General features: G+C 37.3%; 2 protein-coding genes across 3 annotated transcripts in view; one reads left to right on the top strand and one right to left on the bottom strand.

The window, feature by feature from the left end:
- The window catches only part of LOC107091877 (integrin alpha-6-like), a 21,140-nt gene extending 8,448 nt beyond the window's left edge, over positions 1-12,692 (top strand). Inside the window, exons 12-26 of the mRNA XM_015386066.1 lie at positions 3,941-4,110; positions 4,203-4,349; positions 4,437-4,552; positions 4,648-4,804; positions 4,886-4,966; positions 5,055-5,134; positions 5,220-5,297; positions 5,373-5,475; positions 8,167-8,337; positions 9,190-9,282; positions 9,368-9,481; positions 9,727-9,822; positions 10,700-10,828; positions 10,970-11,038; positions 12,360-12,692. Of these exons, the coding sequence (XP_015241552.1) occupies positions 3,941-4,110; positions 4,203-4,349; positions 4,437-4,552; positions 4,648-4,804; positions 4,886-4,966; positions 5,055-5,134; positions 5,220-5,297; positions 5,373-5,475; positions 8,167-8,337; positions 9,190-9,282; positions 9,368-9,481; positions 9,727-9,822; positions 10,700-10,828; positions 10,970-11,035 (1,601 nt within the window). The 3' untranslated portion in view covers positions 11,036-11,038; positions 12,360-12,692. The remainder of the gene's footprint in view (positions 1-3,940; positions 4,111-4,202; positions 4,350-4,436; positions 4,553-4,647; positions 4,805-4,885; positions 4,967-5,054; positions 5,135-5,219; positions 5,298-5,372; positions 5,476-8,166; positions 8,338-9,189; positions 9,283-9,367; positions 9,482-9,726; positions 9,823-10,699; positions 10,829-10,969; positions 11,039-12,359) is intronic.
- LOC107091876 (neurabin-1-like) lies at positions 12,616-27,889 on the bottom strand. Of its 2 annotated transcripts, XM_015386064.1 has the most exons (19): positions 27,379-27,502; positions 24,077-25,964; positions 22,254-22,386; positions 22,012-22,132; positions 21,815-21,919; positions 21,229-21,316; positions 20,988-21,146; positions 19,774-19,827; positions 19,278-19,378; positions 17,830-17,958; positions 17,238-17,334; positions 17,091-17,160; positions 16,122-16,252; positions 15,788-16,020; positions 15,637-15,702; positions 14,999-15,200; positions 14,696-14,794; positions 14,369-14,557; positions 12,616-13,624 (listed from the first exon to the last, which is right to left on the bottom strand). In XM_015386064.1, exons 2-19 carry the CDS (start codon positions 25,766-25,768, stop codon positions 13,421-13,423), a joined length of 3,873 nt encoding a protein of 1,290 aa, XP_015241550.1. In that variant the 5' UTR covers positions 25,769-25,964; positions 27,379-27,502; the 3' UTR covers positions 12,616-13,420. The 2 variants fall into 2 exon arrangements, with proteins under 2 accessions (XP_015241550.1, XP_015241551.1); XM_015386065.1 differs by lacking the exons at positions 14,696-14,794; positions 27,379-27,502 and adding an exon at positions 27,827-27,889.

Consider the following 27,889-nt stretch of genomic DNA (forward strand, 5'->3'; position numbering starts at 1 on the left):
TTCTTCAGGCTGAGCTTCCAGCTCATTGCAGAGAACGACAGGGAATATCCACATAGGATTCTTCAGGCTGAGCTTCCAGCTCATTGCAGAGAACGACAGGGAATATCCACATACTGTAGAATTCTTCAGGCTGAGCTTCCAGCTCATTGCAGAGAACAACAGGGAATATCCACATAGGATTCTTCAGGCTGAGCTTCCATCTCATTGCAGAGAACAACAGGGAATATCCACATAGGATTCTTCAGACTGATTCCACATAGGAATCTTCAGGTAAACTTCACATAGAACTCTTCAGGTTAAATCCACATAGGAATCTTCAGGTTGGCTCACCAGGGCAGATTAGCAGGTTAAGCTCACCTAGAGCTTCTGGCTAGAGACAGGTTTCCAGTGATGCAGCTCTCCCAGAGCTTCAGGCCAGAGACAGGGTTCCAGTCCAGTGAGGAACCCAGACAAAGGAGAGATTAGAATCTGAGCTCACACTAGAGACAACTAAGATTCTATCAGTAACAGAGGTTCAGGTAGCTAACCAAACTAAGATCAACACTGCAGCGTGGAACCAAGGCCTGGCAGGAGCTTATAAAGGGGAGGTCTCCTGATGAGTAGATTAACAACAGGTGTGCAGGAAGATTCCAGCTCCAGGAGACCCACGGCGCACTCTGCTGGAGGAAGGTGGTAAAGCTCCAGACTCCAGTCTAAAAAGAAAGTAACAAAGAGCAGAAGAGGATCCTCGGCGCCCTCTGGTGGGCAAGCCTGAGGATCCCAACAACGTGTGTGTAATAAATTGATTGAAAAGCTATGTCTAGGGCCGACATGTCCAAAGTCGGTCCCTGAGGGACGCTGTCCTACAAGTTTTTGATGGCTTGGCTTTAGCAGAGCTGATTCTGATTATTATAATACTTTCAGCAACAGCCTGTTTATTAACTATCAATGATTGTAAACAGCCCAATATGCTTCAGTGACAGCCAACAGACATAGCCCCTCCAGTGTTTCCTGGGCCATCTCCTAGGCCTCCTCCCAGTGCGATGTGCCTAAAACATACAGCGAGAGAGGGTCCAGGGTACATCTGGAATAGGTGTCCGAGCCACCTCATCTGACTTCTCTCGATGTTGAGTAGAAGCGTTCGGTAATCTCTAGGTAGATGACCGAAATCCTGACCCTAAGTCTGAGTGATTGCCACCCTGTGGAGAAAGCTAATTTCAAACACCCAAGATCTCATTCTTTTGCTCATGATCCTGATTTCATCACCATGGGTGACGGTATGAACGTAGAGCAACCAGTAAATCGAGAGCTTTGGCATTTGGCTCAGCTCCCTCTTAACCACAACAGACCGATGCTGGTTCCGCATTGTAGTTGCGGCCACACCAATCTGTCTATCAATTTCTCTCCACCAAAAACTGAATGGGACACATCACATTTTCTAGTCAGAATCATGGCCTCAAACTTGGAGTGACAGACCTTCATCCCTCCCACTTTGCACTCAGCTGTGAACTGCCTCTACTGTAGGTCTTGCTAGGAGGGAGCCAGCAGAACCATATATTTCACAAAAAGCATGGACGAAATCCACTGGCCCCAAAACCAGACCACCTCTGACCCTTGCCTGCACCTACAAATTATGTCAATAAAATATGTCAACGGGACCCGTGACAGAAGGCAGCCCTGGCACAGTGCAACGTGCATCAGGAAAAGGTCCAAATTCATACCAACAATGTTGGGTGATGAAAGAGTCCGTCTCACACCACGTCAGCCAGGGGTAAGGAAGGCTTCAAAGTATTTCTTCTGTTGTCTGAAAAAGTCTTGAGTCAAGGTCAGCAGCTCTCCCCTCCTGCTGAAAATAGTGTTAGCGAAGCACTTCTTCCGGAGGCACCAGACTTTTTTCAGAACCACTTTGATGCTGAACAATAGCCTTTTTTATTGTCTCTCCAAACTACTCTTAAGTCCAAGTTTTTACCTCTGCAACCACCGAGACAGCAGCATGCTTGGCCACAAGGTACCTGCTTACTGTCTTGGGAGTCCCACTAGACAGCCAGTCTCACTGCCGATGATAACCACTGGATTTTGGGATTGCTGTCCCGACAGACACAGAATATCTTTGGATCACAGCAACAGTTGCTGTATCGACGACTGACGCAGAAAAAATATTCCACTCGGAATCTATGTCCCCATGCTCACCCTAAACCTAGGAGAAGTTCTTCCTTTGGTGAGAGTTAAACATGTCCCTGACTGCGGGCTCTATGCATGTTTCCTACCAGACCCTCACTTTTTGTTGGGCATACAGAGTCTGACCGACATCCTCCTCTTCCAGCGCATCCAACTCACCCCCAAGTGGGGATTGGTGGACAACTCTGCCCCTCTCTTGACCTGAGTGTCCAAGACATGCAGTCGAAGGTCAAAAGATACAACTTCAAATTGATCATTAACCTTTATCTTTGGTGCCAAGCACACTGATGGACATCTTTATGCTTGAACATGCTGAATATGGACAATTGATGACTTGCACAGAAGTCCAATAATGAGACACCACTTGGGTTCAGACCTGGGGTTCTTTTCTGCCAAATAATGCCCCTTAAGGAGTCACTGTTGTTTCCCCCATGGACGTTGAAGTCCCCCAGCAGAATGATGGAATCCCTAGGTGGGAAACTATCCAGCATCCCCACCAGGGATGCGAAGTAGGTCTGGTACTCAGCAGTAAGAGACCTCCCCCTACCCAAAAACACAAGGACATAACCCTCTCATCTGCCTGGGTGGACGGGTGGACTATAACATGAGACAGCTAAACTTAGGAAAATAAGCAGACCCAAGAAATAATTGACCAAAAAAAAAAAAAAAACAACCAAAAAAAAAAATCACAAATACCTGTGACAGTTTTTTGAAAACCATCTTGATGATTCTGAAGACATTAGTAAAGGGATTCGTTGGGCTGAGAAGACAACAGTAGAACTTGCTGGAAAGTTTGTTTTTTGTTACATCTATTATTAACAAAACTACACCATGCCCGCAGTCAAATTGGCCAACATTGATGTCAAGTGGTCATTACCAGTTATTGCTCATAGTCTATGTTTTTATCACCAGCATTTATTTTTTCTGGGGGATATTTTTTTTTTTTTACATTTAACTGTTTATTAGTATTTTTCACATTTGTTTACATACACAATGTATATGAACACTGCACACCTTTGCTTGGGAGCTATTCCTCTATATCTCCTTTGTCCCATCTAATCAATCTATCAATCTAATCAATCAATTTCTTTAGTGCCAACTATAATTTGCATTGTATTTGAGATTTCAGTTTCAGTATAAACTGTTCATCACAGAAGGAAAAAAATGAAGGAAAAAAAATGAGGGGAAAAAATTAAGCATTTTTCACACTTTATGATACAGGAGCCACATGAAAGTCAGTCTGACATTTGAGCATCAGTTGTGTGTGTATGATGAGTGTGTTCAATTTGTCCATGAACGCTGTCCAAAGGCCATTTTCCTTGATAAGTTGGAAGTTTATCAACCTGTACTAAAGCTCTGAACGCATTCATAGGTTTTCACGGGTACAGTAGGGGAGGTGGAGGGGAGCCGGAAGTTCTGGGCCCTTCCGCTATAACATCCAGGGGAGATTTGATAAAGTCCAAAATAAAATTACCCACTCATGCCTTAGATTTATCTATCGAGTTCCAATTTTTTTGTGGCCATTTTTTCCCAACTCTGGAGAGCTAGCTCAGTATGCTCCTATTCCCTCTGCCATCTTGTCCAAAAGTCGGGGGATTACTTTTTTTTTTGTCAGAATAGTTATGTTATTCCCCTGAAATAATAATCAGACTTGGATTTCAATTTTGATTTTTCCCTGGTAATCCTTAATATTATATAAGGTAAAAAGGACATTTTAAATAATGAGACATTTGCACCTGAATATATTTTCTGATACTCTATCCTTTTTTTATATTGCATTTAGAAATAAAATACAATCTTGAGGTGGATGCTGAACGCAAGAAGAATAATCTTGAGCCCAGGGGGAAATTCACTGTGACTCCAGACCCAGAAAATACACACAAGTCTATTGGTATCCTTACCATGAAAGCAAAAGGAAAGCAGCAATGTGTTACAGAGAAACTTATGATAGAGGTATATATCTATATGTCCTTTGTAAATTTTGCTTTTTGACCAAAAAATGCATTGTGGGATAGGACAGTTACTGACTGATATTTCTCTTACAGGAAGGGATAAAGGACAAGCTACTTGCGATCCCCATTGATGTTTCCGTCAACATTGATGGAAATGCTAACCGTAAACGTAGACAGACCCAAGCCTCTCAACTTACTCCTATTCTAGATGCCAAGGATGTGAAAACAACTCAAACAGAGGTGTGTTTGCAAGCTACCCATTGTCTGTCTGTCTGTCTGTCTGTCTGTCTATCTAAATAAAACATTTTTTTATTAACATGTTTGCAGGTGGAATTTTTGAAAGAAGGATGTGGCAACGATGGTGTATGTAATAGTAACCTGAAGCTGGAATATCGCTATGGCTACACTACTCTTGATGAGGATACATTTACACCTGTAAATATGTAAGATAATCTGTATTTCTAACTAATTCTGAAGGTACTAAACATCACATGTTCATGGACATATAATTCCAGCTTAAAATTCATTTTGTTTGAAGGGATAAGGGGGTGCCAACGATCTCATTAAGCACTTCAAAAAGTGTTGCTCTGGAAGTGACGGTGACCAATAAAGATGGAGAGGATGCATATGAAGCTTTTGTAATTGGTTATTTCCCAAGAGCCACGCCTTACTCTGTATACCGAGCTCCAATAAATGTAAGTTTATTTAACTGAATTTCTGTATCCTATACACATACTATGAGGTCATAAATAACAAGGTGCAATTCATTGCAACAGTCCCAAGTCCGCTGTGAGGGAAACACGAATGGATCTAAGGCTGATTGTGAGGTTGGGAACCCTTTTAAGCGTAATACAAAGGTAAGAAAATAACTTATAGCATTTTCTTTTTTTGCTTTTTGTATATTTATTGGCAATAGCTGAAATACTTTGCTTGGTGTGTTTTCAGACAACCTTCTACATTATTTTGGGTACTACTGACCAGTTCTATAACACTACTGAATTTAACATTGAACTGCATTTAAAAACGTAAGCATCAGTTTAACAATCTGAAAACACTTTCATAGCTGTTAGCTAACTTCATTTTACATAAAGCTTGTTAACTATTCATCAGGATGAGTACCCAGTCTGATCTCATGTCTGTGAACGCAAAGGCAAAGGTGGCCATCGAGCTGCAGCTGTCCTTATCAGGGTATAAAAGTTTCACATTAAAGAAACATTTATTAGAATAATTCAGCCAACTGACCACATATTGCTTTCTTTACAGGCAAATTGAACCATCTCAAGTCTCCTTTAGTGAAGAGCCCAAAGAAGTAACAGACTCAAAGACCGAAAGCGACATTGGCAGCGCCATCACCTATCGGTTCACTGTAAGTATATGAAAGCTATGTTCTCTGTTGCACAGTGTACTTTTCTCTTTAGAATATTAATACCAGTAAAGGCAGGAGAGCAAAATACGGGACATTGATATTATTTACAAGTTTATCGATAGTACATGATGTGCAGATTATTCATGTCAGGTAAAGGTTGAATGCAGAATATTGTATTCTTCTTTATTTCAAAGAAATTTTGTCAACAGGATTGTGATAAAAGAAAACACAAATGTTTGGATCCTTTCGGATTGTCCAACAATCAGGGGAGTCACTAGGACTTGCTCTCAGAATTGGCAAAGTTTTTATGCCAACAGGGACCCAAGATTGGATCTCTCACATTAAAATAAAAGAAGCAAACCACCCCTTCATTAGGACTACAAAAGAAAACACAAACATAAATACAAACATGCAAACATAAGTCTTTTAACAACATATACAGACTTGTTCCAGTGGTAACAATGTGTTCCAGCTCATTTAATGTGTTACAATTCCTTACCATTGGGTTTCTTGATTTGTTTTTAAGTGGTATATACATGTATACATATAACTCCTTAGTAAGACAGTTTAAGTTTGAACAAAAATAACTCTTGCAGCTGTCAAACTAGGAAGCCTAAGGGAGGTTCTAATGCATCGAAAGCCACTTAAAGTTAGTCCATTATGCCTTTACTGTGAATACAATACAAGTGACATGAACAGAGGTACACTATACAAAAAACAACCACCTCGTTAAAATCATCTGTTCTCATGAATTATTTTTGTACCAACATATTTTTAGCCTGTGTAATTTGCTGTACTGTCTCTTCACATAATTATCACAAAGTTCCCTTCTTAGAATACTGCTTAAGTATCTCACCTCATTCAGAACCTGGTCTGCTGAGAGAATAAAAAACAGAGAATCTGATCCTCCTTAGTTAAAGCAATATTAAGTTCTAATGTGTTATCTCTAGTTTTTGGATAAGTGTGTTGAGTCTGATTTTCTCTTGACAGACCATAGGCCATTATATGTGACACCATTACTGGTAAAAGTATTCTGCCCATGAAGATGTCTTTGAGTGAACAGAGAATACACTTTAAAATAACTTCAGAACGTTCCATATGATTGTTTTTCACAACCCAGAACAAAGCAGGATCTCAATTCTAACAAAACATATTATGATAAACTCCAAGCCGAATAGGGCAAGCATACATTTATTGTTGGTGAAGACTTTCTGAGATGTTGTTATTGAACTTTGACATTTATTGCCAGAATGAGTAATACAGAAGATATCATACAAAAAACAACAAAATAAAAAATTAATTTCAATTATATATAAAGCAGAAAGGGGGAAAAAAACTAAGATCTATTTTCTACAAATATTCTGAAAATAAGCATATGCCACATTAGAACGACCAAAATTCACCTAATTGATGAGTACAGCTGGAGAGTACCTTTTGATTTTTTTTTTCTGCGTTTAAAGAAAAAATGTATATTCCGGAGGTACAGAATCAAACATTTTGAATTATTATCACAAATCAAGAAGCTAACAATGACAGGATTAGGATTGTCTAAAAGTGAGAATTAAAAAAAACACTTGAGCATAAACAAGACATGACAATAACATTTATTTTTCCCCAAAAAGTGTTCAACTAACAACCATCTTTGCAATATTCTGATTACAAGTTTCCAAAAATGTTTCACCTTATTAACAAAAATATATTACCAGAGGTTACAGCCAGGCTCTCCAACAAGTGATAACTGGATAGACCCGATTAATGAAGTGTTTCAGTCCAAATAGGAAGAGATGGACTTAAAAAAAAAATAGGCTGCAATTTCACAGTTTAATTACAAATCATGGCTTATATGAATAATTATTATTAATTCAGAGATTTAAGCTCATCACAGAGAAAATAGCTTTACATTTTCTCAAAAATATTTCGATAACGGTTCGTTAAACATAGGATGTTTACGTTATTAATTGAATCTGCACTTCTTGTAGTATGCTTTATGAGGTGAATATTTAAATAAAAGCATATTGTTTCAGCATCTTCAAGGAAAAAGGTTCCTCCTTTCAGTCATGTCACTATACTTCCTTACTCTTTTTGCTGTATATTATTTAGTTTACTTTACGGTAGTTTATTTTGCTCAAAAGAATACATAAAATACACAGTGATAAGAGGTTAAAAGATACATATAGTGTAGGAAGAGGCAAAAAAAAAAAAAAAACCCAGGGTGGCTTAACTAAAACATCACCAAAAACAATTAAAACATATGCAGATTCAAAGTAATAATGTGAAATATTAATGCTAAATAATATATTGTGTCCTTAATATTAGAAAACAGACAAGAAGAGAAACATGCTGTCATTAATATTTATTGAGTATGAAATCTTAAACATGTAATGATAAAGAATCCTTCAAATGAATAAAGTCAAAAGTAAAGGATGGAGATTATTTATTTGGAGTCTTCTTATTTTTAATTCTATGTTATTCCAAAAGGCTTTAAAAAAAAGTATAAGATGCTTAAGTGATAACACAGCAGATATGTATAAAAGTGATAAAGTTGTGAAAAGAGAAAAGTTACTAAGATGAGAAAAATGAGTAGAAAAAAAACAATCTAGAAATGCATAAACAGACTACTGATTTCGAAATCACCATTATAAAAAGGTTTGGTCTTATTACGAGATATAAACTGATGTTTCCGTAAAACAGATTATCAACCGAGGAAAACGACTGAAAGACATTGGAACTGCAACCCTTCAAATAAATTGGCCTAAGATGACAAAGGAAAACAATGATCTTCTCTACCTGATGGAAATCAGCTCCAATGAACTAAAGCAGATAAAGTGCACTCCCACTGGAGAGATCAACCCTCTTAAAAAGGTGAGTACAAATGCTTGTGAAATGTTTTGTTAAAAAATAATTAAATAATGTGATTAGGGAAGACTTTTCTGTTCTGATGCAGATTTTTTTTTTTTATCGAATTGATTTGGTTCTTTAATAAATACCATGGAGTGTTCTGAAGATGTATGGTATCAGAGCACTTCAGGCTTAAAGGCAAATGATCGATTTTTTTGTTGTATCCACCAAATCCGGTTATTTTTTTGGCACAACTGGGTGAATGAAGGAGAAATTAATCCAGAAGACGATCACTTGATAAAAAAATTATATCAAACTGAGGAATTATTCTTGAGCAAGTGTCTCTAATGGGGATCCCTGTGTGTGAAATGCACACACAGGGATCGCATATGCGAGATGTATCTGGATGAGCCGTAGGTTTAGTTCTCTCAGTGTCAGCAGGCAGACAATGTGATCACAGGTCACCTAAATGGAGCCAACATAAAGTAAAGCTACTAGTCTTCTACATCAAAAGACATCAGATAAGCTGGTTTGAGGGTCCGATCAGGTCAGGTACCACTAGAAGTGTTTTAGCCACCATATTTGAAGAAGTCTACAGGGATGAGCCAGATTTAACTACCATCAGTATTTTTCTTGCTTGGGAATTTATTTTAAAAGAGCTGGACAATTCAGAGGACTAGACTTTGCACTGCTCCCTTAGGCCTCCAGATCACTATAATTTGCAGATCAAATAAAAAAGTGAAAATAGATGGTACTCAGCTTCCTACTCATCTGTTCTTAACTGCCAAGAGATTGAAAAATAATTTGTGCTTTACACAAGGATTTATTTTCTGCCTTTAGTGTAAATAAATTATTTTTTTCCCCTTCTTATTTAAGAAACCAGATAACAGAAACAGAAGGGCCACCAATGAAGGAGGTGATGGGACCCTGTCACGCCTGATTGGAAACAACAAGAAAATTAAGACACTGGTAATACACCACAAACTGTTTCTTTTCCTCTGACTTTAAATACTTTACCTACAGAGTGGTGACAAAATGCTCTGTTTGTTTACAGTCATGCGACGACACTGGAACAAAATGCGTGACACTGAAGTGCCCCCTCTTGGGGCTGGACTATAAGGCAACCATCACTCTGAAATCTCGTCTTTGGAATACCACTTTTATAAAGGTATCTACTAGAAATGATTAGTTTTTATTTCCTCTGCTTTTAGATAATGATTTGAGCTCAGATTTTGTTTTGATTTCTCATTATACTAATATAAAATTTACTTACTGATTGAAATGATTGAATCAAATTTTATTTGAAAATGAATTTGAATTTGTTAAAAGTTTAAACAAGCATCTATTTTACATCTGTTAACCACATAAAGAAAATCAACCTTAACCTTTTTATCTCCCTTTTTATTTTAAAAGGAGTTTTCAGATGTAAATTATGTGGCAGTGATGGTGATGGCTTCTCTACATGTTGACAGTACGAAGATCACAATGCAAAAAGATCCAGAAACTAAGGTAACAACACATTAAGAAAAAAATAATTTGAGACATGGCTAAACCCAAAACAGAAACATGAATCAGGAGAAAAATATTTCTATATAATTTGACTCATTCTGGCCTTAAAATATCTAAAATTTTAAACTATTTAGAAATAATTGGGCGGGGGAAGAAATAGAATACATGGCTTTAATTATGTTTTACAAACACAAACCAGCAACCATCGATACAAAAAAGAATGACCTGATAACAGCGAGTTTCTGTACAGTGAGATTCATCCTCCTTTACCCTATCACCTCTGAAGAGGCAACTGGTAATTGATCCATCTGTGTTTAATCTGATCTCAGTGCAGTGGTGTCCAAGCCTTTTTGCTAAGTAGAATAAATTATAATCTTGGAAGTACACATTTCTTACATCTTTTGGACAAATTCTGTTCTATTTTGTTGGGCCAGAAAAATGTCATGGTCTATTTTCAATTATAAGAATGGAATATAGATCAGCCTTTGTTCGAAAACACTTGCCAGGTTTAAAAAAACAACTATATCCCAGTCTGCTTTTATATAACATTTGCAAGATGTAAAAGGTTTAAAAGATAAATCAATTAATTAATTTTTTTATTTTTTGGTCAACCTGCAAAAAACAGGACAGAAAAATAACTGCGTCACCATGAGGAAGCAGTGGTTGTGGATGGTTATCAGAGTTGATGAGGAAATTGAGGAAGAATAAAGGCTGCAAAAATCCAGATGTCGAATTTCGAATTATGGAATTTTGTTAACATGGAATTTAAGATTAGCTTAGAAAGAAAAACGTAAAAGAAAAAAAATATTTGGCAATTTGATCAAAAATTACTTTTGAAGGGATTCTGATATTTTACTTTTTTGCTAATGATTTCCAGGTGAGGCTGATGGTATTCCCAGAGAGGCGTACAGCTCAGTTTGGCTCGGGAGTAGCATGGTGGATCATCCTGCTGTCAATCCTGCTCCTCCTGCTGTTGCTGGCCCTGTTGGCTTTCCTTCTTTGGAAGGTATGAACAAAGACTCAGTGTATTCCATCAATTCAAAACAAGGACATTATTGGTAGAATTGGCACATTCAGTTGACTGCAGGCATTTAAAAAAAAAAAAGTTTTTTTACACAATTACATGCAATGAATTACCTCTTTTCAGTGTGGACTCTTTGAGAAGAATAAGGATGGTCCATCAGACAAAGAGAAGCTGACAACAAATGCATAAAAGGTAAGAGGGGGAAATCCCAGTACCTTTCTTCTTGGTATAGTTATGCTACTTTAAATTTTTTTCAAGCAATGGGAATTTCTTATTTGATTTCATGTATGAAAAAGCAGAGGTTAATTCATACACATTACATACATTTCAAAATATTTTGTCATTGTTTTGGCTTACAATGAAAAGTTAACAGTCATAGATCATCACATAAAATGGTAAACTTACAGAAATCGCAACCTACTGATAAAAATGTCCCTGTATAGCACTGTATTTACATTCAGTGGCATTGGTGCTTTAGCTATTGTGGCCTGGCGTCTTGTCCTGCTGGAAAATAACAGTTACAGGTACAAACATTTACACCCTTGAGAAGATTGCTTTAGAATCCTCCCAAGGCTGCATCTATGTTACCAGAGGACAATTTCATCATCCATTCAATGTTGAAGTTAGTACTCTGGGGGGCAGCACTGCAAAATAACTGCGGATTTTACACTGATTGTTCCATGTCATCTCTTATCGGTTGCAAATTGTGCTAGGCAGTGACGCATGCTGCAATGCATGCTTGTAGGATTCAATGACACAGCAAAACAGCCTTACCTCTGATTTTAAAATGTCCTTTTTGTCTATTTTTTCTTATCTGGAGATTAGAAAATTTGTTCCGTCCTCCATCAATAAGACTCCAAATCCCTTTCTCTGAGGGATGAAGGTGAAGGTCTCACAGTCATGGAATTAAACACATTCACTAGACTGGTTTCTGTTTGTGACAAAGAAAAAAATGCAGAGATAGCAGTTTATGAACTCAGTCTATAGCAATGAACTCTTGGGACTAACCCCTCTTATAGAGGATGTCTATCTACTTACCTGTATTTTATTGTTGTGAAACTGTTACTGAGCTACATTGATATTCGAGGCATTTGTAGAAAGACAAAGGCTATAAAATTAAAATAAAATAGCAATCTTGATAGTTGAGATAGTCTTTCCCATTGTTGTGCATGCCATAACATTGCTCTCTTAATCCTGTGCTTTAATTTTCTGGTGTCAAATTTTAAGAACGGAGAATTGAGCTAAATTTTTGAGTTTGTGTTTCCTTTTTAATAAATCAAATTCATATTTTGTGAAATTCTAATGGATTTTGTAATGCATGTTTTAATGTCTACCAAGAAAAACCTTTCAAATCATTTCCAATTACATTTCATACGTTTCATATTTCTTTTGCTTTATATTACCTTGAAAGGAAATGGAAGGTATTGAGTGGTAAACCTCTTACTGTGAATATCACAATTACACTTGTTTTAGTTGCAACTTACAAATTAAAAATCTTTTCATTTCTTCACAGTGGGTCAAAGATGGCAGAGTGCTTCACTCCCATTGATGTCAAACAAAGGCATATTTTCACTCACAATTAGATTGGATGAAACAAAAACCTTGGGAGGGGGGGAAAAGCTGTGGATGGCATCACATGACAAGAACCCTACGAGATAAAAATAAAGGTCTTACTTGGATCACCAGATATTATTTTTATTTTGCACACAGAGTTGAAGATGAAACATTTTTGGAAAATGTATCAAGGAAAAAATGTAAAAAAGTATATATTTTTTTAAATGTAACTGTTCCCGATGAGGAGCCAGGGCAATGGGCACTTAATTCGTGCAGCCAGAACTGATTAGAGTTGGCAGCTGGAAACAGTTTTTTTCAAGAATGTCTTATTCTTACAAAGAATGCTTTAATCCTTGATCTACAAAGTCAAAAAGCATGATATGTGTATATATATTTTAGTAGGAACAGAAAATGCAAAGTTCAAATGTGTATATTTTCCCATCTTGGGATCACCCAATTATATTTGGCACCTCAATGCAAATAGCATTTTTCTTCATGCCACAACTTTTTATTTTTAGGCCTTGGACTATGTATAGTAAATGTGTTGCCATACATTAAAGCTTTGTTCTAATGCACAGATCAAATGTGTTAGTATAACGTATTGAACTATTTCAAATAAAGTTATATTTTCTTGTGTTCTTATTTTGTGTTTTGTTGAATGAGAATTTAAAACAATGATTGAGTTTAAAGCATTATTTATTAAACAGAAAACATTTACAGCAAATTTCTGTGTGCAGAAATCAGCATACAATAAAAACAAGAAAATCATTCCAAGAATAAATTAAGATTAAAAAAACAAAAACATCAATGCAAGACAAGTGACACTTTCCAGTTAAAAACATTTAATTCCTGTTTGAATCATGATGCCGAAATCCACCACTGCCGTTTAGAGATTAAAATTTAACCCTTCCCTTGATCATGCATCTTAAAAAGACGTGTAAAGCATTTCTATGAGCACAAAAATAACAGATCTTAATAAAAAAAAAAAAATGCTGGTGCTGCATGTAGTTTTTACCTCCTTCAAAGCAGGGATTCTGTTCTAACAGTTTTGCCCCACCCTTCGGAATTATTTACAGCTTTGTCACTCAGCTTCCTTGCCCTCCCTTTGCTTTCACCTTCCTTTAGCTTCTTTTCTTCCTTCTTCTGATCCCTCTCCTCTCTTCTCATTTCCTTTAGTTTCCTCTTGAGAACAGAGCGGTCATTTTGACTTAATACACCAAGGGCCTATAATGAAAAAGGAGGATTTAATACTTGGTTTATAAGCATAAGAAGAAATCAGTGGACTTGCAGCGAATAAACATTTGGAAAGAACAAAATAAAAGAAAATCTTAAAACAATGCAATTATCGCAGAAACCCAGTTCAAGGCAGCAAAAGACTACTTTTATATATATATATATATATATATATATATATATATATATATATATATATATATATATATATATATATATATATATATACACACTACCAGACATACAGAGGATCCATTTAGGTTAAAGCCTATCCATATCAGACTAGTCAAAATCCAGCTGGAAAAAAAAACCCAAAATAAAAATCTTTAGCTCAATAATGCTCTCCATCCAGTGTGTGAGCTGTTAGTTAAATGGGCAAAAATAAGTCAGACGGTGCAAGACGGGTGGAGAACTACCCCCATGTTGAAGCAAAGGTTGGTTCTGCAAAGTAGTGATTTGCAGAGGCTTTATAAAAATGCATTTCACCACTTTGAAAAAAGAAAAGAAAAAAAAAGAACCAACAATCTGACAAAGCTATGCATCCTTTTACTTACATCCTATACACCACCGCAAGTTCTATTCCATAGGTCTAATAAAATATATTGAGCTTTGCAGTTACAAAACTACATTTATTTGAAAAGGTATAAATGTAAAGAAAAAAAAGTACACTTTAACATTACAGACATTTAAATTTAATTTCAGAAGTAAAAAGTGGGCTTTAGCATTTTTCCTCACCTTGAGTTTCTGACCGTCCATATTTAGCAGTTGCATTCCATCCACTCCCTTGGCAGTGAACTCTGAGGTGTACCGCTCCATGTCCAAACTGAGTAACCACAGACACACCTGTTGGTTGTTCCACTCTGAGGTGGGCTGGCCCTGCCAATGATTGTTGTTGTTGTTGGGAATTGGATATTCATCTAAAGTCTGACGGGAGACAAGAGAAGCGCGGAAGAAAAAGGAAACTGTAATTAAAGAAGAAGACATTTGGGAAAACTGTCTAGACCGGGTGCTCCATGGAGAGAGAAGAAAGCTAAAAGAAAAGGAGGTAGAGGACAGTCTTACCTCAGAGGAGGAAAAGATGTAAGTGTGAGACTGTCCAGAAAGGGAGTGATCAGAGACATGGCCCACCATGCTGGAGCTGCCCATTGGGGAGCCAATGCTCTAGAAACAGAAGAAAGAATTCTAGACTACCTACATACTTTACAGCTAATGCATGCTTACCCATGCATGTGTATTTTTTTTTAGAGGAAAACTGTTTAACAAGATGTGCCCACCAGAATTGAAAAACAGAAAGAGGAATCTAGGAGCATAGTCTGCTTAAAATCAGGGAACCCCACCATAAAAAGGGTGCTGGATGCTCCTTACCTGATCTCTTCTGCCTGTGGTGGTGAGATAGGGCAAACTGCTGCTGGACACGGATCGCAACCTTTCCCTGCCTTCTTCCTCCCCTTCCTTTTCTTTCCCTCTATCCCCAAACCAGGGAAGGTGCAGGCAAGAGGGCATCGAAGTCACCGAAACAGATGGGGACACGAGTGTCGGCTCATCGATTAAATCACCACATGATCCCCTGGAAACAGTCACATTTTTATCACTGCAAACATCTCGTGAAATTCTAACTTTACAGGAAAACTATTTTTCACTGGTAATGTTTGGCATAATTTTACCCCAAAAACAAAAACTTTAACACTGCCATTTGAGGATTTATATGAAGTTCTACTATTGCTGTAGCAATATAATGTAAAAAAGAAAAAAAAAATGTTTTATTCTAAATTACTTTTGCATCAATTGCTTTTATCTCAACAGTCAGCAGAAACAAGAGCCAAATGAGTTTCATACACATCCAATATGTATGAAATTGTAAGATGTACGAAATCCTGAAAATACCTTTAAAAAAAAAAGTGAAATCACTTCAGAACAGGCAGCCTATCATAGTAAATTATAACCCAATTATCATTTTCAATATTTTTTTCCCTGCATTTTGGGATTAAATTAGCTTTTCACACCTGCTATCGGTCGATCTCCTGCTGCGTTTTTCACTCGTCTTTCTGCCGAGAGACTTCCGAAGGCCACTAAAAAAAAACAAATAAAAAAAACAAGAATTGCAGAGCTTAAACAAACTATGGAGAAATGTTTTGGGGGAAAAAAACAATCTACCTGAAGTCTGGAAATATCTTTTTGGTTTTTCTGGATGTTGAAGATTTAGATGGAGAGGGTGTGACCGCATCAGTGACGTAGATGGAAGGAGTTGGTAAGAGGGAGGTGCTGGTAGGCTGTAGACTAAGTGCTGGGGAAGTAGAGGTATTAGACGGATCACTTCTGTTGCTTTCGACTGCAATGGAAGTGAGAAGAGACTGACTCTCCTTTGGTGTGAGGGAAACTTCCTCCTGCTATAACAGAAAACAGGGCAATCATTTGGAATAAGTATGGTTCAACTGGGGGGAAAAAAAAAAAACAAAAAAAAACAATCACCCTTTTTGTTCTGACTTACCTGTTTTTTGAAGCTCTCTCTGAGTTTCTCCCTAGACGGAGGATTGCGCTTTGATTTCTGGGCAAGCTGAGCTCTGGCTATTTGAGCACTGGAGTCAAGGCGCCCAGTATTAGGAACTGGAAGATACCAATCTGAGAAAATAGACAGTTGAATGCTAGGGAAGTGTGATTTTTTAAGACGCAACCATATTTTTATTCTAGGGGGGAAAAAAAAAAGTATGCTACAGGTAGTTTAACCAAAATTACATGTTTTCAGATTGTCCACATGTGTGCCTTCTATTACTTGTCTGATTTTAATAAGCGAAAACTGAATGAATATAAATAGGTTTGGTTAATATGTTTAAAGAGGGAAAATTAAATATTAATTTTGACACGTTCTTTCATGCATCACCATACAAATGTGATCAGGGGAAAAAAAATCTATTTTACCATCAGGAGCAGGAGCAATTAGACCACTATATTAGCCACTTTGTATTGGGGTCAGAGTGAGAATTAAAAAAAATGAATAACATAGAGCAAGGAATTGTTCTCCCTCTTCCTCACTAAATTTGTAAAGTTGAAATATCATTGAATTACATCAAAATGTTGAGAATAAAGAAGTGAAGCGAATAAAGTCATAATGTCAAATAAAGTTGAAATATAATACTGAGAATAACTTCAAACTGTCAAAAAAAAAGTTGGAGACTGTTTTAAGAATAAGTTGATAACCTTAGTGGACGTATACATAAACAACCATCTGCTTAACTGTGTGCTGTTCGCTGCCATTTTTAAGCTGGAGATTTAACTTCTTATTGATGGTTCCATCTTATTCTCAACATTCCACCTTTGCTGACTTGGTGTGATCAAGTCACTCTGGCCCTACTATTCTTTCATAACTTTGCCATATTTTGGATCCATTTTTTAGAATCATCTAGTAGCCACAAAAATCAGTGAAACATGAGGAAGAGGTCAATTTGTAACCTATGCTTACCTGTAACTGAAGAGTCTGCAGTATGGTTGCTTTTCTCCATTTCAAAATCTTTACCTTCAAGCTTTGCCATCTGATAAACAGGATAAAACGATGATGAAACAGAAGCCATGTGGGGAATAAATCAACAATTAGGAAATCTCGCTTTACCTTGATTTGTAGCCTTTCTACCATTTCCTTGTAATGCTTTTCTCTTTCTTCCATTTCATTCCTCAGATCTGCAAGTTTTCTATCCATCTCATCCTCTCTGAGTGGAGAATTAAGATGTTTTTAATGGTTACTTTAACACCCCAACATAGATAAACTCATTTAAGGTAGTTTATACAGTAGGAAAGATTAAAGGTATAGTAGAGGATGTTCTTTTTCTGAGTGGATCATCAAAATAAGTGGTCCTCCTAATTGTCAATCATTCTGATATGTTTATGTAAGGCAGTCCTACGTGCTCGTCCCCCTTTTCAATTACCGCTGATGAGTCTGACATAGTGGAAAAATTGCAAATCTTTTAGAAAAGTAAGCCTGTATAAGTGATGCATACAGAAACTTTTAAACAGAGCGTGCACAAGGAGAATTGGGCTCGTGCACGCTTTCACATGCGTTCATTAGGCATTCCCTCTTGGAAACGAGTACAGGATTGTGCAGGCGCATAATTTTTTATTTTTTTTTTTAAGTGGAGAGGGCAGGTCTTTTTAAAAGCAAAATCATGAAAATCCTCCACTATACCTTTAAGACATTTCCATCATACCTGCTCTGGTAATCTCTAACCAGTTTCTTGGCTTTGCTGTACTTGACCTCCAGGCTTTCTGTTTGGCTCTGGGTATCAGCTAATCGCTGGCTCACAACTCGACATAGTGCCTGGGCCTCTTGCCAGTAGCTGATAATTAAAGAAAGTCTTATTAACATGTTCTTATTTAAAAAAAGAAAACAATCCTAATGTTGACAAAGGTCTTAACACCAGATCCCCCAAAGCTCCACTTTCATCCCCGTTCCACAACTTTCTTAAATTACCCCACTGGATTTAGTTTTCATAAATTGTGGTAATACTTTCACCAATAGCTCTTCAGTTATAATGCGTTTGTTTATCTATTGATGATCATCTATACCTAGACAACCAAGGGGATTATTTTTAACCCACTGAATAGGAATATAAAATACTGCATACTTAGCAGCCGTAGCTTAGCTTGTTTGTTGCCATGGCAACCATGTTGCTGATGAGAATAAAAGCATTTCTTTAATTGGATTAAACTGAATTTCACCATAAATCCAGATTTCACCTGATTGAGAGAATGTGGCAGCTCTGATTCTATTTAGGGAGAAGAGATTTTAAATATGAGCACATAAAATTGGGAAGACTATGCTGGATAAAAGGAAATCTAAACAGAATAAGGTCTAATTTACATCAACCTGCCTAAGGATTAAGACAAAAAGGTAATGGTCCATTTCCACAGCTAAAGCATCACTACTGCCTTTACCAATAAACTACAAATAGTAAACTTAAATTAAAACATGAGAAATGTGGACTCTTTAGAATAACAGTAAATAAATGATCCCTTTATGTGTAGTCACTTTAACCTTTTTGGAAATAATTAAATTACTAAAAATATGTCCACATATGTTGAGCTTGTCCAAAGCTTGGAAAATTCCATAAACTAATCCAAATTTTTTATTTTTTTTTTTGGAAAGTTGCGTTTGGTTTGGAAAACCATATTAAAATTAACTTCATAGTACAATATCTTGCGATGTTGCTCGCCACTTCCAGACTGTTAGGTGATAAAATGAGAACCTCTGGATTTAAACAGCAAGTCCAAAAGGCGTATGTCAGCAAATCTGTACCTGCTTATAATATTTGATGTTTAAAGAATGAAAGTGATAACAGGATAAACAAAAATCTCCTTTTGCAATAGTTCCATTTGGGCTCAAAACTAAAAAGCTGACAGACATGGGGTTAGGCAGAATCAGCTGATGCTCTCACACATTTTTTTAAATTAAAATAATTTGCTTTAGTAACTACTCTACACATCAGAATCCATTTCATATGCTTTCTAAAAAAAAAAGCCTCTATAAGGCATTTTATGCACATATGGTCACAATGGGACCCTCTGGTGGTTCTATGGGGATTGGCCCTCTTCGGTTCCAGTGTTAAGCCTGAAGTCTACACTTGGTTAATATATTTATGACAAGCCATCACTGTACCTCTCTAGTTTCTCAGCTTTCTCCTCTCCATCCTGTGCTTTTTGTTCCAACTTGGCTTTCAGGTTCTGCCAACGGGCCTGCTGCTTCTCCCATGCCTTTAACTGGCAGAACAACAGCAAAAAAAACATATATACATATCCTCTAGTGCACATCTTTGTATTTTTGCATTAAAGATTATTCCTTCAGGAGTGCTTCAAACAGTTTCAACACATAAAAGTAGTCATATTTGACAACTGGATAGATAAAAGTTATATTTTTCCACTTGAAAAGCTTTGAAAACCCAGTTCTATGACAGCAGTGATTACATCAAGCCACAGGCTGGAAAGTGGCACTGACGTGGCGGAGAGTTGGAACAAGGCCCGTGTCCTAATAACTGGGTATGAGCCATCTCATACCTAGTTAAATGGGTCAGGCTGTTTCCAAATTTGGACACAAAGGTAGTGTATTACAATGAGTTCAGTGATCAGGTTGTGTGCAAGTTTCAAATCTCACCTACCTTCTCTTTGGCCCGACGCAATCGAGTCGTTCTGCTTCTCAATTTGGCCTGAAGCTTTAAAGATGAATGCATATGAATCAGTTTGGGGACAATGATGAAAACTTGTACCACAGTTTAAAAATATAGTAAATGGTAATAAGAATACAAGTATCAACATGCTTTTTAATGGCATTTAAAATTTGGCATTTGCAAACCTAAACAAGTCACAAAAATCTCTGCTATATTATAAAAACCTAGGAGCAGTGGTGAAACTCCCACTAAAGGAGAACCAAGTGAACAAGCTCTAATGGCTCCAACATCTAAGGATTGATCTGAAAATGACAAACCCATTTCAACCACGTTAAATCCTCAAGTTAAAAAAAAGCAGGCAGTGTGAATTGATACACACTAAACAAGATAACCATCATTAGCAGCCAGAGACATTTCTCGGCATTTTGCATTTTCAAACAAGATGTTTGGAGAAGTTGATTGTAAAGTACTATCCATGTCGTCATAAGAGAAAATAACCTCATTAAACAAGTGTTAATATTTCTTTTAGTTAGGGCGGCAAATAACTATTCTGCTAATTGATTAATCTGTTGATTTTTTCCCCCCCGATTAATAATCAGATCCTTCAAGAAGATTTTACACAGAATTTAAAGCAGTTAAAGCTAAATTTATGCTCTTTTAGGACTTCTGGAGACAGAATTTCAATGGATGAAAAAAAGTTCATCTTCAATGCAAAACTACTACATATATATATTTTTTTTATAATTTCGGTCAAATATCTCATTTGCGTGGGTTACCCTTTAAGCTAAAGACATGTTTTAGAGTCTTTATGCTCATGTTAACCATGCAATTACTACATTAGTTGACAATTATTTGAATAATCCATTACTCACTTAAAATCATTAATTTTATTCTAGCTTTCTCCTACTCCCATGATTAAGTTCCACATGCAGGTCAAGGTGCCAAATTAGGATTTTAAGGTCCGATTGTGTGAAGAAATCACAAACCAGGAAAAATCTACTGTAATTATGGCTTACTGAATACTTGAACAATGACATTTTATTTTCCACTGTAACATTTCATTAATTGTACCAGGTCTGCTGTACAACCATTTTGCCCTGTAAACTCAGTAGCTGATGGAGACATTACCCTCCAAAATTTATAAATAATACAATGATAACAAATTTAAAAAATGCGGTAAATCTTATCCAATTAAGAACCCATACCTGCTGGTACTTGAGACAGAGCTGGTAGTTTTCCAGACTAGACAAGACAGACACATCCTCCTCTTCATCCATCTCCCCTTCCTCATCTTCAAAGACTGAGTCTCTCTCTGATACACTGTCATCATCATCGTCTTCATCTCCACTGCTTCTGCTTTCCCTCTTCAAATCAGGTAAAGATAAACAAACGTCAAAGCAATTCCTGTTTTCTATACAAGAACTGATTTTCATCTACTAAACAAACCTTTTTTGTATTCTCCATTTCAAGACTCTCATTGATGAGTCGTGCCACCTCACTTTCCACCCCCTCTTTCTCTCGACCAATCAAAAACCTACAACAGAATCAATTAATCAGTCCCACCTAATCAGTCTTTAACACTGACCCACCTGGGCGCCTTAGGACAGCCTCCTGCAGCTTAAATATGAAACAGGTGTTGCTAATGAAAGCGATGATTGATTAGGAAGCTCAGAGAATGACACCAGTGTATACAACAGGCCCCCTTAGGGACATCATCACACCTCAGAAAGCAAATATGTGTTGCAATTCATTCTTTAAGTTTAGCCATCATAAAGTCAAAATAGACAATTGCAAATTCTAATGTGTAAATTCTATTTTTACACCCTTTTTTCCTCTACATCTCAGAGGAAAAAAAAAAGATGGGAAGTTATATTTATCTCATTGCCATTGTTTCATCTAAAAATAAATTCATCTTATAATAAACCTTTGGAAGTCTGAAAAGTCTACAGTGATTAATATTTTATCATCACCAGCATTCAGGTTACTCTGATGAGAAGCTCCCAAATATAATAGTAAAGAGATGTTTACTTACTTGACCAAGCCTGATGTGTTTTTAAGGACTGTAGCTGCAAACAGCTGGGAAACTCCAACCAAGCTTATGCCGTCCACTTCCACAATCTGGTCGTTGACCTGAATCCTAAAAAGCCCAAACACAAAGACCAAAAAGCCTAGAAATGCTTCCCCCCCCCCCCACAATTAAAATTTAAAACCAATTATCTGCAAATATACCTTCCGTCTTTGTGTGTTGCTCCTCCTTCAGTGATTGTTTTGACAAAGATTCCCAGTTTTTCCAGCCCCTGATCAGCTCCCACACCCATTCCGATGATACTGATGCCCAGACCGTCCACTCCTGCAAACAATGGTGACAAAACAACTTTATGACGAGGCATTTAAACCTTTGCTGACTTAGACATTACCCCATGGATATCAAGCAATGAATAGGCACAAAATGGGAGGACGTGGACACAAACCCTTTTCTATTTCCACTGGAAAGACATCCATCCTCTCTACTCTCTTTTCCAGCTCAAATTCAGCTGAGGCAGACACTGGATCAATGTCCTCATTGTGACGGTCATAGACTTCATTGGAGTATGTGCTGTACACCTGAAAATACGTACAAGAAATGTCCTGTTCAAACAAAACTGTAGAGGGCTCAGCTTCAGTTCATCAAATTCTGATTAAAAAGAAAGCACTGGTCTGCAGATATTCCTGTTTTGCACACTCATTTTAATAGATGAGCCAACTGTAAAAAGAACCATCTGCAGTCATTGACACCACAAGACACTGTTTATGCCTGAAAAATCTGTCAATGACAGTGTGAGAGGCGAGAGACTCGGGATGTGTTACAGTGAGCATATGGTACAAGCAAAATTACAGTATTGCTAAAAATCTCCAATGTCCTGGCATGATACTGGATACTACATACTGCAAAATCTGCATCTTGAATTTACCACAGACAAATCTAATGAAAATGTCAACCTTTAATTAGGTTGCAGTTAAGTGGAGAAAAACAGACATAGAAAAATAATCACTGTAATCACTTATTCACACTTTCATTTGAAGTACATCTAGGTTTCCTGGAACTTCTAATAAGTAATTTTATTCCCCTTGGGTAGAAATAAAGAATAAGAAAATTAAGCCCAGTTATAAGCGAAGATGTTGACCTTCATTAAGCAATAGTCTACCATCCTCCATGAGCTTTAGCATTTCAGCCAATGAAAAAACTAAATATGATTTCCAAAAATGTCAGAGCATCTTATCACACTTGCACACACAATTATACCCTGATGATGAGTGTAGTTAGATATATTGTGTATCTCTATCTGGAAAAGTGACAAAGTTTACCTTTTCATGGTTAAAATAAATACATATCCCTTATAAAAATCTGCAGAAAAAATGGGCATCTTGGAGTTTAGAAGTTCCATGTAATCCCATTAGCTTGCCAACCAGCTGTTTCAGGGTGATATCTAGGGAAAACTAAACTTAACAGTTTGAATTTGATTAACTCCATTTGGACAGTAGAAACATTTTAGGCCACTGTGAAGTTGATTGGAGGACCTGTGATGCTCTTAGCCAGTTTCTCCTTTAAGTATCCTGGGAACCTTGTTATGAAGTATTGAATCATGGATTTTAGATAAAGGTTTGAAGGTTCTGCAGGTTAATAGTTAAATGCTGATTATTAGTTCTTTCAAATGGAAAAGTAAATATAGTCTAATCAAAACAGAAAAGATTTGCCAAATAAAAAAATCCAACTCCTTCCCTGGGATGCTCAGTACTCTGATCTAAATCCTATAGAACACCCATGGTATGAGCGAAAGTCAAGAAAGCATAAGAGAGGCTAATGGACAAACTAGATTTACAGTACAAGAAGGAAAAGTCGAAAGAGTAACTTTGTGCAATTTCAAAATGACATACAGTTCTATGCATTTTTGTCACTAAAGGAATACACAAAATATGTTTTCAATCAGGTCTCATGGATACATTTTTTGACTTTTCTCCCATCTTTAGCAGCAGTAGCAATAGATTCCTCTGTCTGTATCTATGATTTTTATTTCATTTATCTAAAAGCAGCTTGGAGTAGCGTGCTGACAGAGCAAGGCATGTAGGCTCCTGTCTGTTCTCCTCCTCTAAAAGATTAAAAATGTAGCTTCAGGCTGAACCTCTTCTGCACGATTTTAAAGGGGATGGAGCTGACTGTTCCAAAAACGTGAAATAAACTGTTTTTAGTATCCTTTACATGTGTAAATCGACTTAAACGGGTGAGAGTGGCGTTTTCTCTCTATGATAAACATACCTTGATTGGTGCTGTGGAGAACCTGACCTTCCTCTTTGCAGCCTCTAGTGGATCGTCATCCTGACAGTCCAGTTCAGGCAAACCAGGAATTTCCTCATATTCCACTACAAGCTTTTCTCCCTTCATGGAGTTTTCCTGCTCTTGTTGTGGTAATTCTGAGATCTCTGGATGGGACAGCAAGTCCTGATCATACCAAAAAGCTTTGTTCTCAATCCCAAAGACTCCTGCAGATTCTGTTTGGTCCTCTTTGCCTCCTCCTCCCGCATCACCAGTACCTCTACATGTAGCGTGCTTAATTATCTCAGTGACAACATTTTCTTGTAGATCAGATGTTGTGCTTTCTTTAATTTCTTTTCTTTGACTGTATTTAGATTCTTCTACACCTTTCAATTTTTCTTCTCCTTCCTTGTCAGAATGCATCTCTTGGATCATTAACTTCTCTAATCCAGTAGCACATTCTCCAATGTCTTTTTCCATGTTATCACTTTTTTCTCTTGGCTTCTGAGTTTGTGCAGTGAAATGTCTGTGTTGCTCCTCCCTTCCACCCTCCCTTTGTTTCTTCACCTGCTGATACTTGTCTCCTCTGCTTTCCCCTCCATTCCCAGTTGTTTTCCATTGCATGTCCTCTGATAACTCTTCATGGGGTTCTGAAGAAGTGAAAAATTCAACTTCCCTCACCCTTAATCCATGAAGAGTTCCTGAGTCCACAGAGGCCTCCTCAAAGACGTCATCTACCAAGGCTTCCTGATCATCCTGAGCAGCTTTGTCCAGATGTGTTTCAGTCTCCCCTTCTGCCCAGCTTTTGTCCTCCTGCACTTTCACTTCTTCATTCTCATCACTTTCTGAAGAATCATTCTTTACATTGACTAGTTCTGCCCTTAGTGTCTCCTCAGGACCCAAACAGGCTTCTCTCTCATCTGTTGATTGTGATGCTGCAGCATCAACAGGTCCATTTAATACTGGAGATTCAGAAAGCCTCATTGGTGACTCCACTTGAGGGGGCTTTGTGTCTATGGAACCATCTTTACCTAATCCACCATCCTCTTTGACTGTAATTTTCTCACTTGCTTCTTGCACCTTTTCTACATCTTTCAAATCTGCAACCCCCTTGCTCCCCCTGACGATCTGAGTTTTTAAAACCTGTGCCCCCATTCCTCCGACCTCCAACATTTTATTCTCAAACAGCCGCCGAGTCACGGTAAACTTCTGAGCCAGAGCAACTCTATCGACGTCTACTTTTTTCTCTGATCTGGACGGTTTGTCTTGTAGCAGTTTTTCTGTGGACGAAATACTTTTCAGACTTTTAACAAACGAGGGGGAGGAACTCATGATTGAATGTCTGGATTCAAGGAAAGGAGACGTCTGGAGCTGGACGCTTGGGTGTGGAGCAGAAAGGAGTGGTGTGGAAACAGAACCTGTAGTTGAAGCACCATCTTGTCTTGATTGCTGGCTGTCCATTTGAAGAAAAATGTTGTCTCTTATTTTGGTCCCCCTGGTGCTTTGGATACGGCCTCGGCTGCCAGTGCTGCTGGTGGTGTTGGACAGATTGTCAGAGGAGACTGTAGCAGCAGGTTTGGTACCTCCTGGCAGTCTAACTCCAGTGTCAAATGAGCATTTGATAGCATGAAAGTCAGATTTATATATTATTCTGTGAGGGGAGGCACTTCGGCCTCTGCTGTCTGTTCGCATCATCTGCAAATCAGTCTATGTGAAGTCAGAGGAAATTGTAGAAATGTTATAAAAGAGTCTGTTTGCTGAAAATGGAAGGACCAACACACCAAATAATTAGTTATATTAAGGCATCAATCAATGTTTTTGTATAAAACTTTCTTCAAAATTGATTGGCATTTGCTCACTGGGTCTTCAGTTCACAAAACCATTTTTACACCTGGAATAGAGGAAGAAAATAGAGATTCTTTAAGGTAAACTTGCAAATAAAAAGTAAAAAAACATTCATTAATCACATTAAAGAACTAATTTTGGCAAAAAAAAGCACCTACATTTGTATACACCCAATATCTTCAGACCAAGAAAAACTTACAGTTCTCTCGCAATCAACACAAACTACCAAGCAACTTAATCACTGCTAAAATTAAACTTTAAAGCTTTCAGGATTACTCAAACTCACGGCACAGGCGGAAGCTTTCCAACAAGCAGACCCGTGAATAAAACCAAACAGCGCGCTCAATTTGACACAGGTAGCGACAATTATTTCATCTGCCTACGTAAAAAGGATACGTGCGCTCTGACGCAGCGTCGCTGAAAATGTCCGACAAAGGATAGGATCTGGAATTTAAAGAGACCAACGCGTGCCTAAATCCAATATTAGTAGCCTAATGATAATTAGGAGTAAAGCTTTATTAAAAAGGGAAATAATTAAATTATCAGTTTAGACAATTTGTGCTTGATAGAAAATGTAAGTTTTACCTTTTAACAATTTAATTTGCCAATGGCCAGCTCTGGGAAGTTTAGAAATATGACCTGATGGGTAGAGCTAAATGTTATGATCCAACCATAAGCGCCCTACCATTCGTTTTACTGATTTGTTAGATAGGCCTATAAATTTAAACTTTGAATTTTAGGTCTACTGATAAATAAGTTAAAGAAGCAATAAAAGAAATAAATGTTTTATCCTCTTTTTGGTATTTTAAACAATACTGCCCTCTCTCACTTTATGTTTGGACATGCTGTTGGTAATAAACAAGCTGGAGTCTAAGTTTCATATTCAATTTGTCAGTGTTAAAAAAAAGGACTAACAGATCAAATTCATCAAAAATATCATACATTATTTTAGAATTTTAATAATTACAATAGTTTTATTTTTTTCAAGGGACACATGCATAAAAACGTGTTTTCCTTCCACTATGTCATAGTTTTAGAGAATTTGGTCATGATTTGCTTGTCTGATTCTTTATTTGTTCAGGGTTCAACACTAAGTATTAAAACACGTTCTGTAAATTCACATTTATTTAATTTAAGACAGACTGCAGCTATGTGAGAATCCAAAATAAACCCAGTAAGTCGTTGTTTACGCAGCTGAGCTGTACGTAAACAAGCTTCCTTCATCATATTCAATAACTGCCTCTTTAGTTTTGCTTTTAATCTAAAACGCATGAAACATACCTGCCCTAACTTTTAACAACTACAAAGATTGGCCACTTGATGTGGGTGGCTCACGCAGCAAAACATTTATTGGGCAAATTTACCACGGTCCGTGAACGCACCGAAATTCTGCCGTCTGATACGCGCGTCGTCGTGGCCACCCGCAAAGTAAATAATATGAAGAATGATGCAGTTCTTACTTTTCTCCCGTTCCTTTTTTAACATTTGCTGTCCTGTTTGTTTGAACTGGATCGGTGGTGACGGCTCCCTCGCTGAGATAAATACAGACAGATGGCGACTCATGTCTCTAAATGCTGTAAATGGATTATCCTTCTGGTAATCCTGTGTAAACTACTCCACTAACTGTGAACCACCATTGCTTTGTGGGTACCAACGCTGAGGGAAGTTAGCCTGTATTTGCACTGCAACTAATAATAATTGTATTCTGCAATGCAAGTGCATTTATTGAAAAGGTATAATCATTGTGATAATTTTCATGTGTGGCATCTTAAATCATTCTGATGCAAAAGCTGCACTCAAATCGCCATGCAAATTTAGTTATGTGCAATTATGTCAGATTTGGCTGTATATTCAGATCTATGTGTTCTAAACTTCCAAAGCAAGCAGGTCACTGATAAATCCACCTACCTTTGTCTGTAGTTTTCTCCAACATATTTCCACATTTAGAGGCAAGTGTTTTCCAAATATTAA

Source organism: Cyprinodon variegatus, unplaced genomic scaffold (assembly GCF_000732505.1).
Source record: "Cyprinodon variegatus isolate N-32 unplaced genomic scaffold, C_variegatus-1.0 Scaffold355, whole genome shotgun sequence".
In the NCBI taxonomy this organism is placed as follows: Eukaryota; Metazoa; Chordata; class Actinopteri; order Cyprinodontiformes; family Cyprinodontidae; genus Cyprinodon; species Cyprinodon variegatus.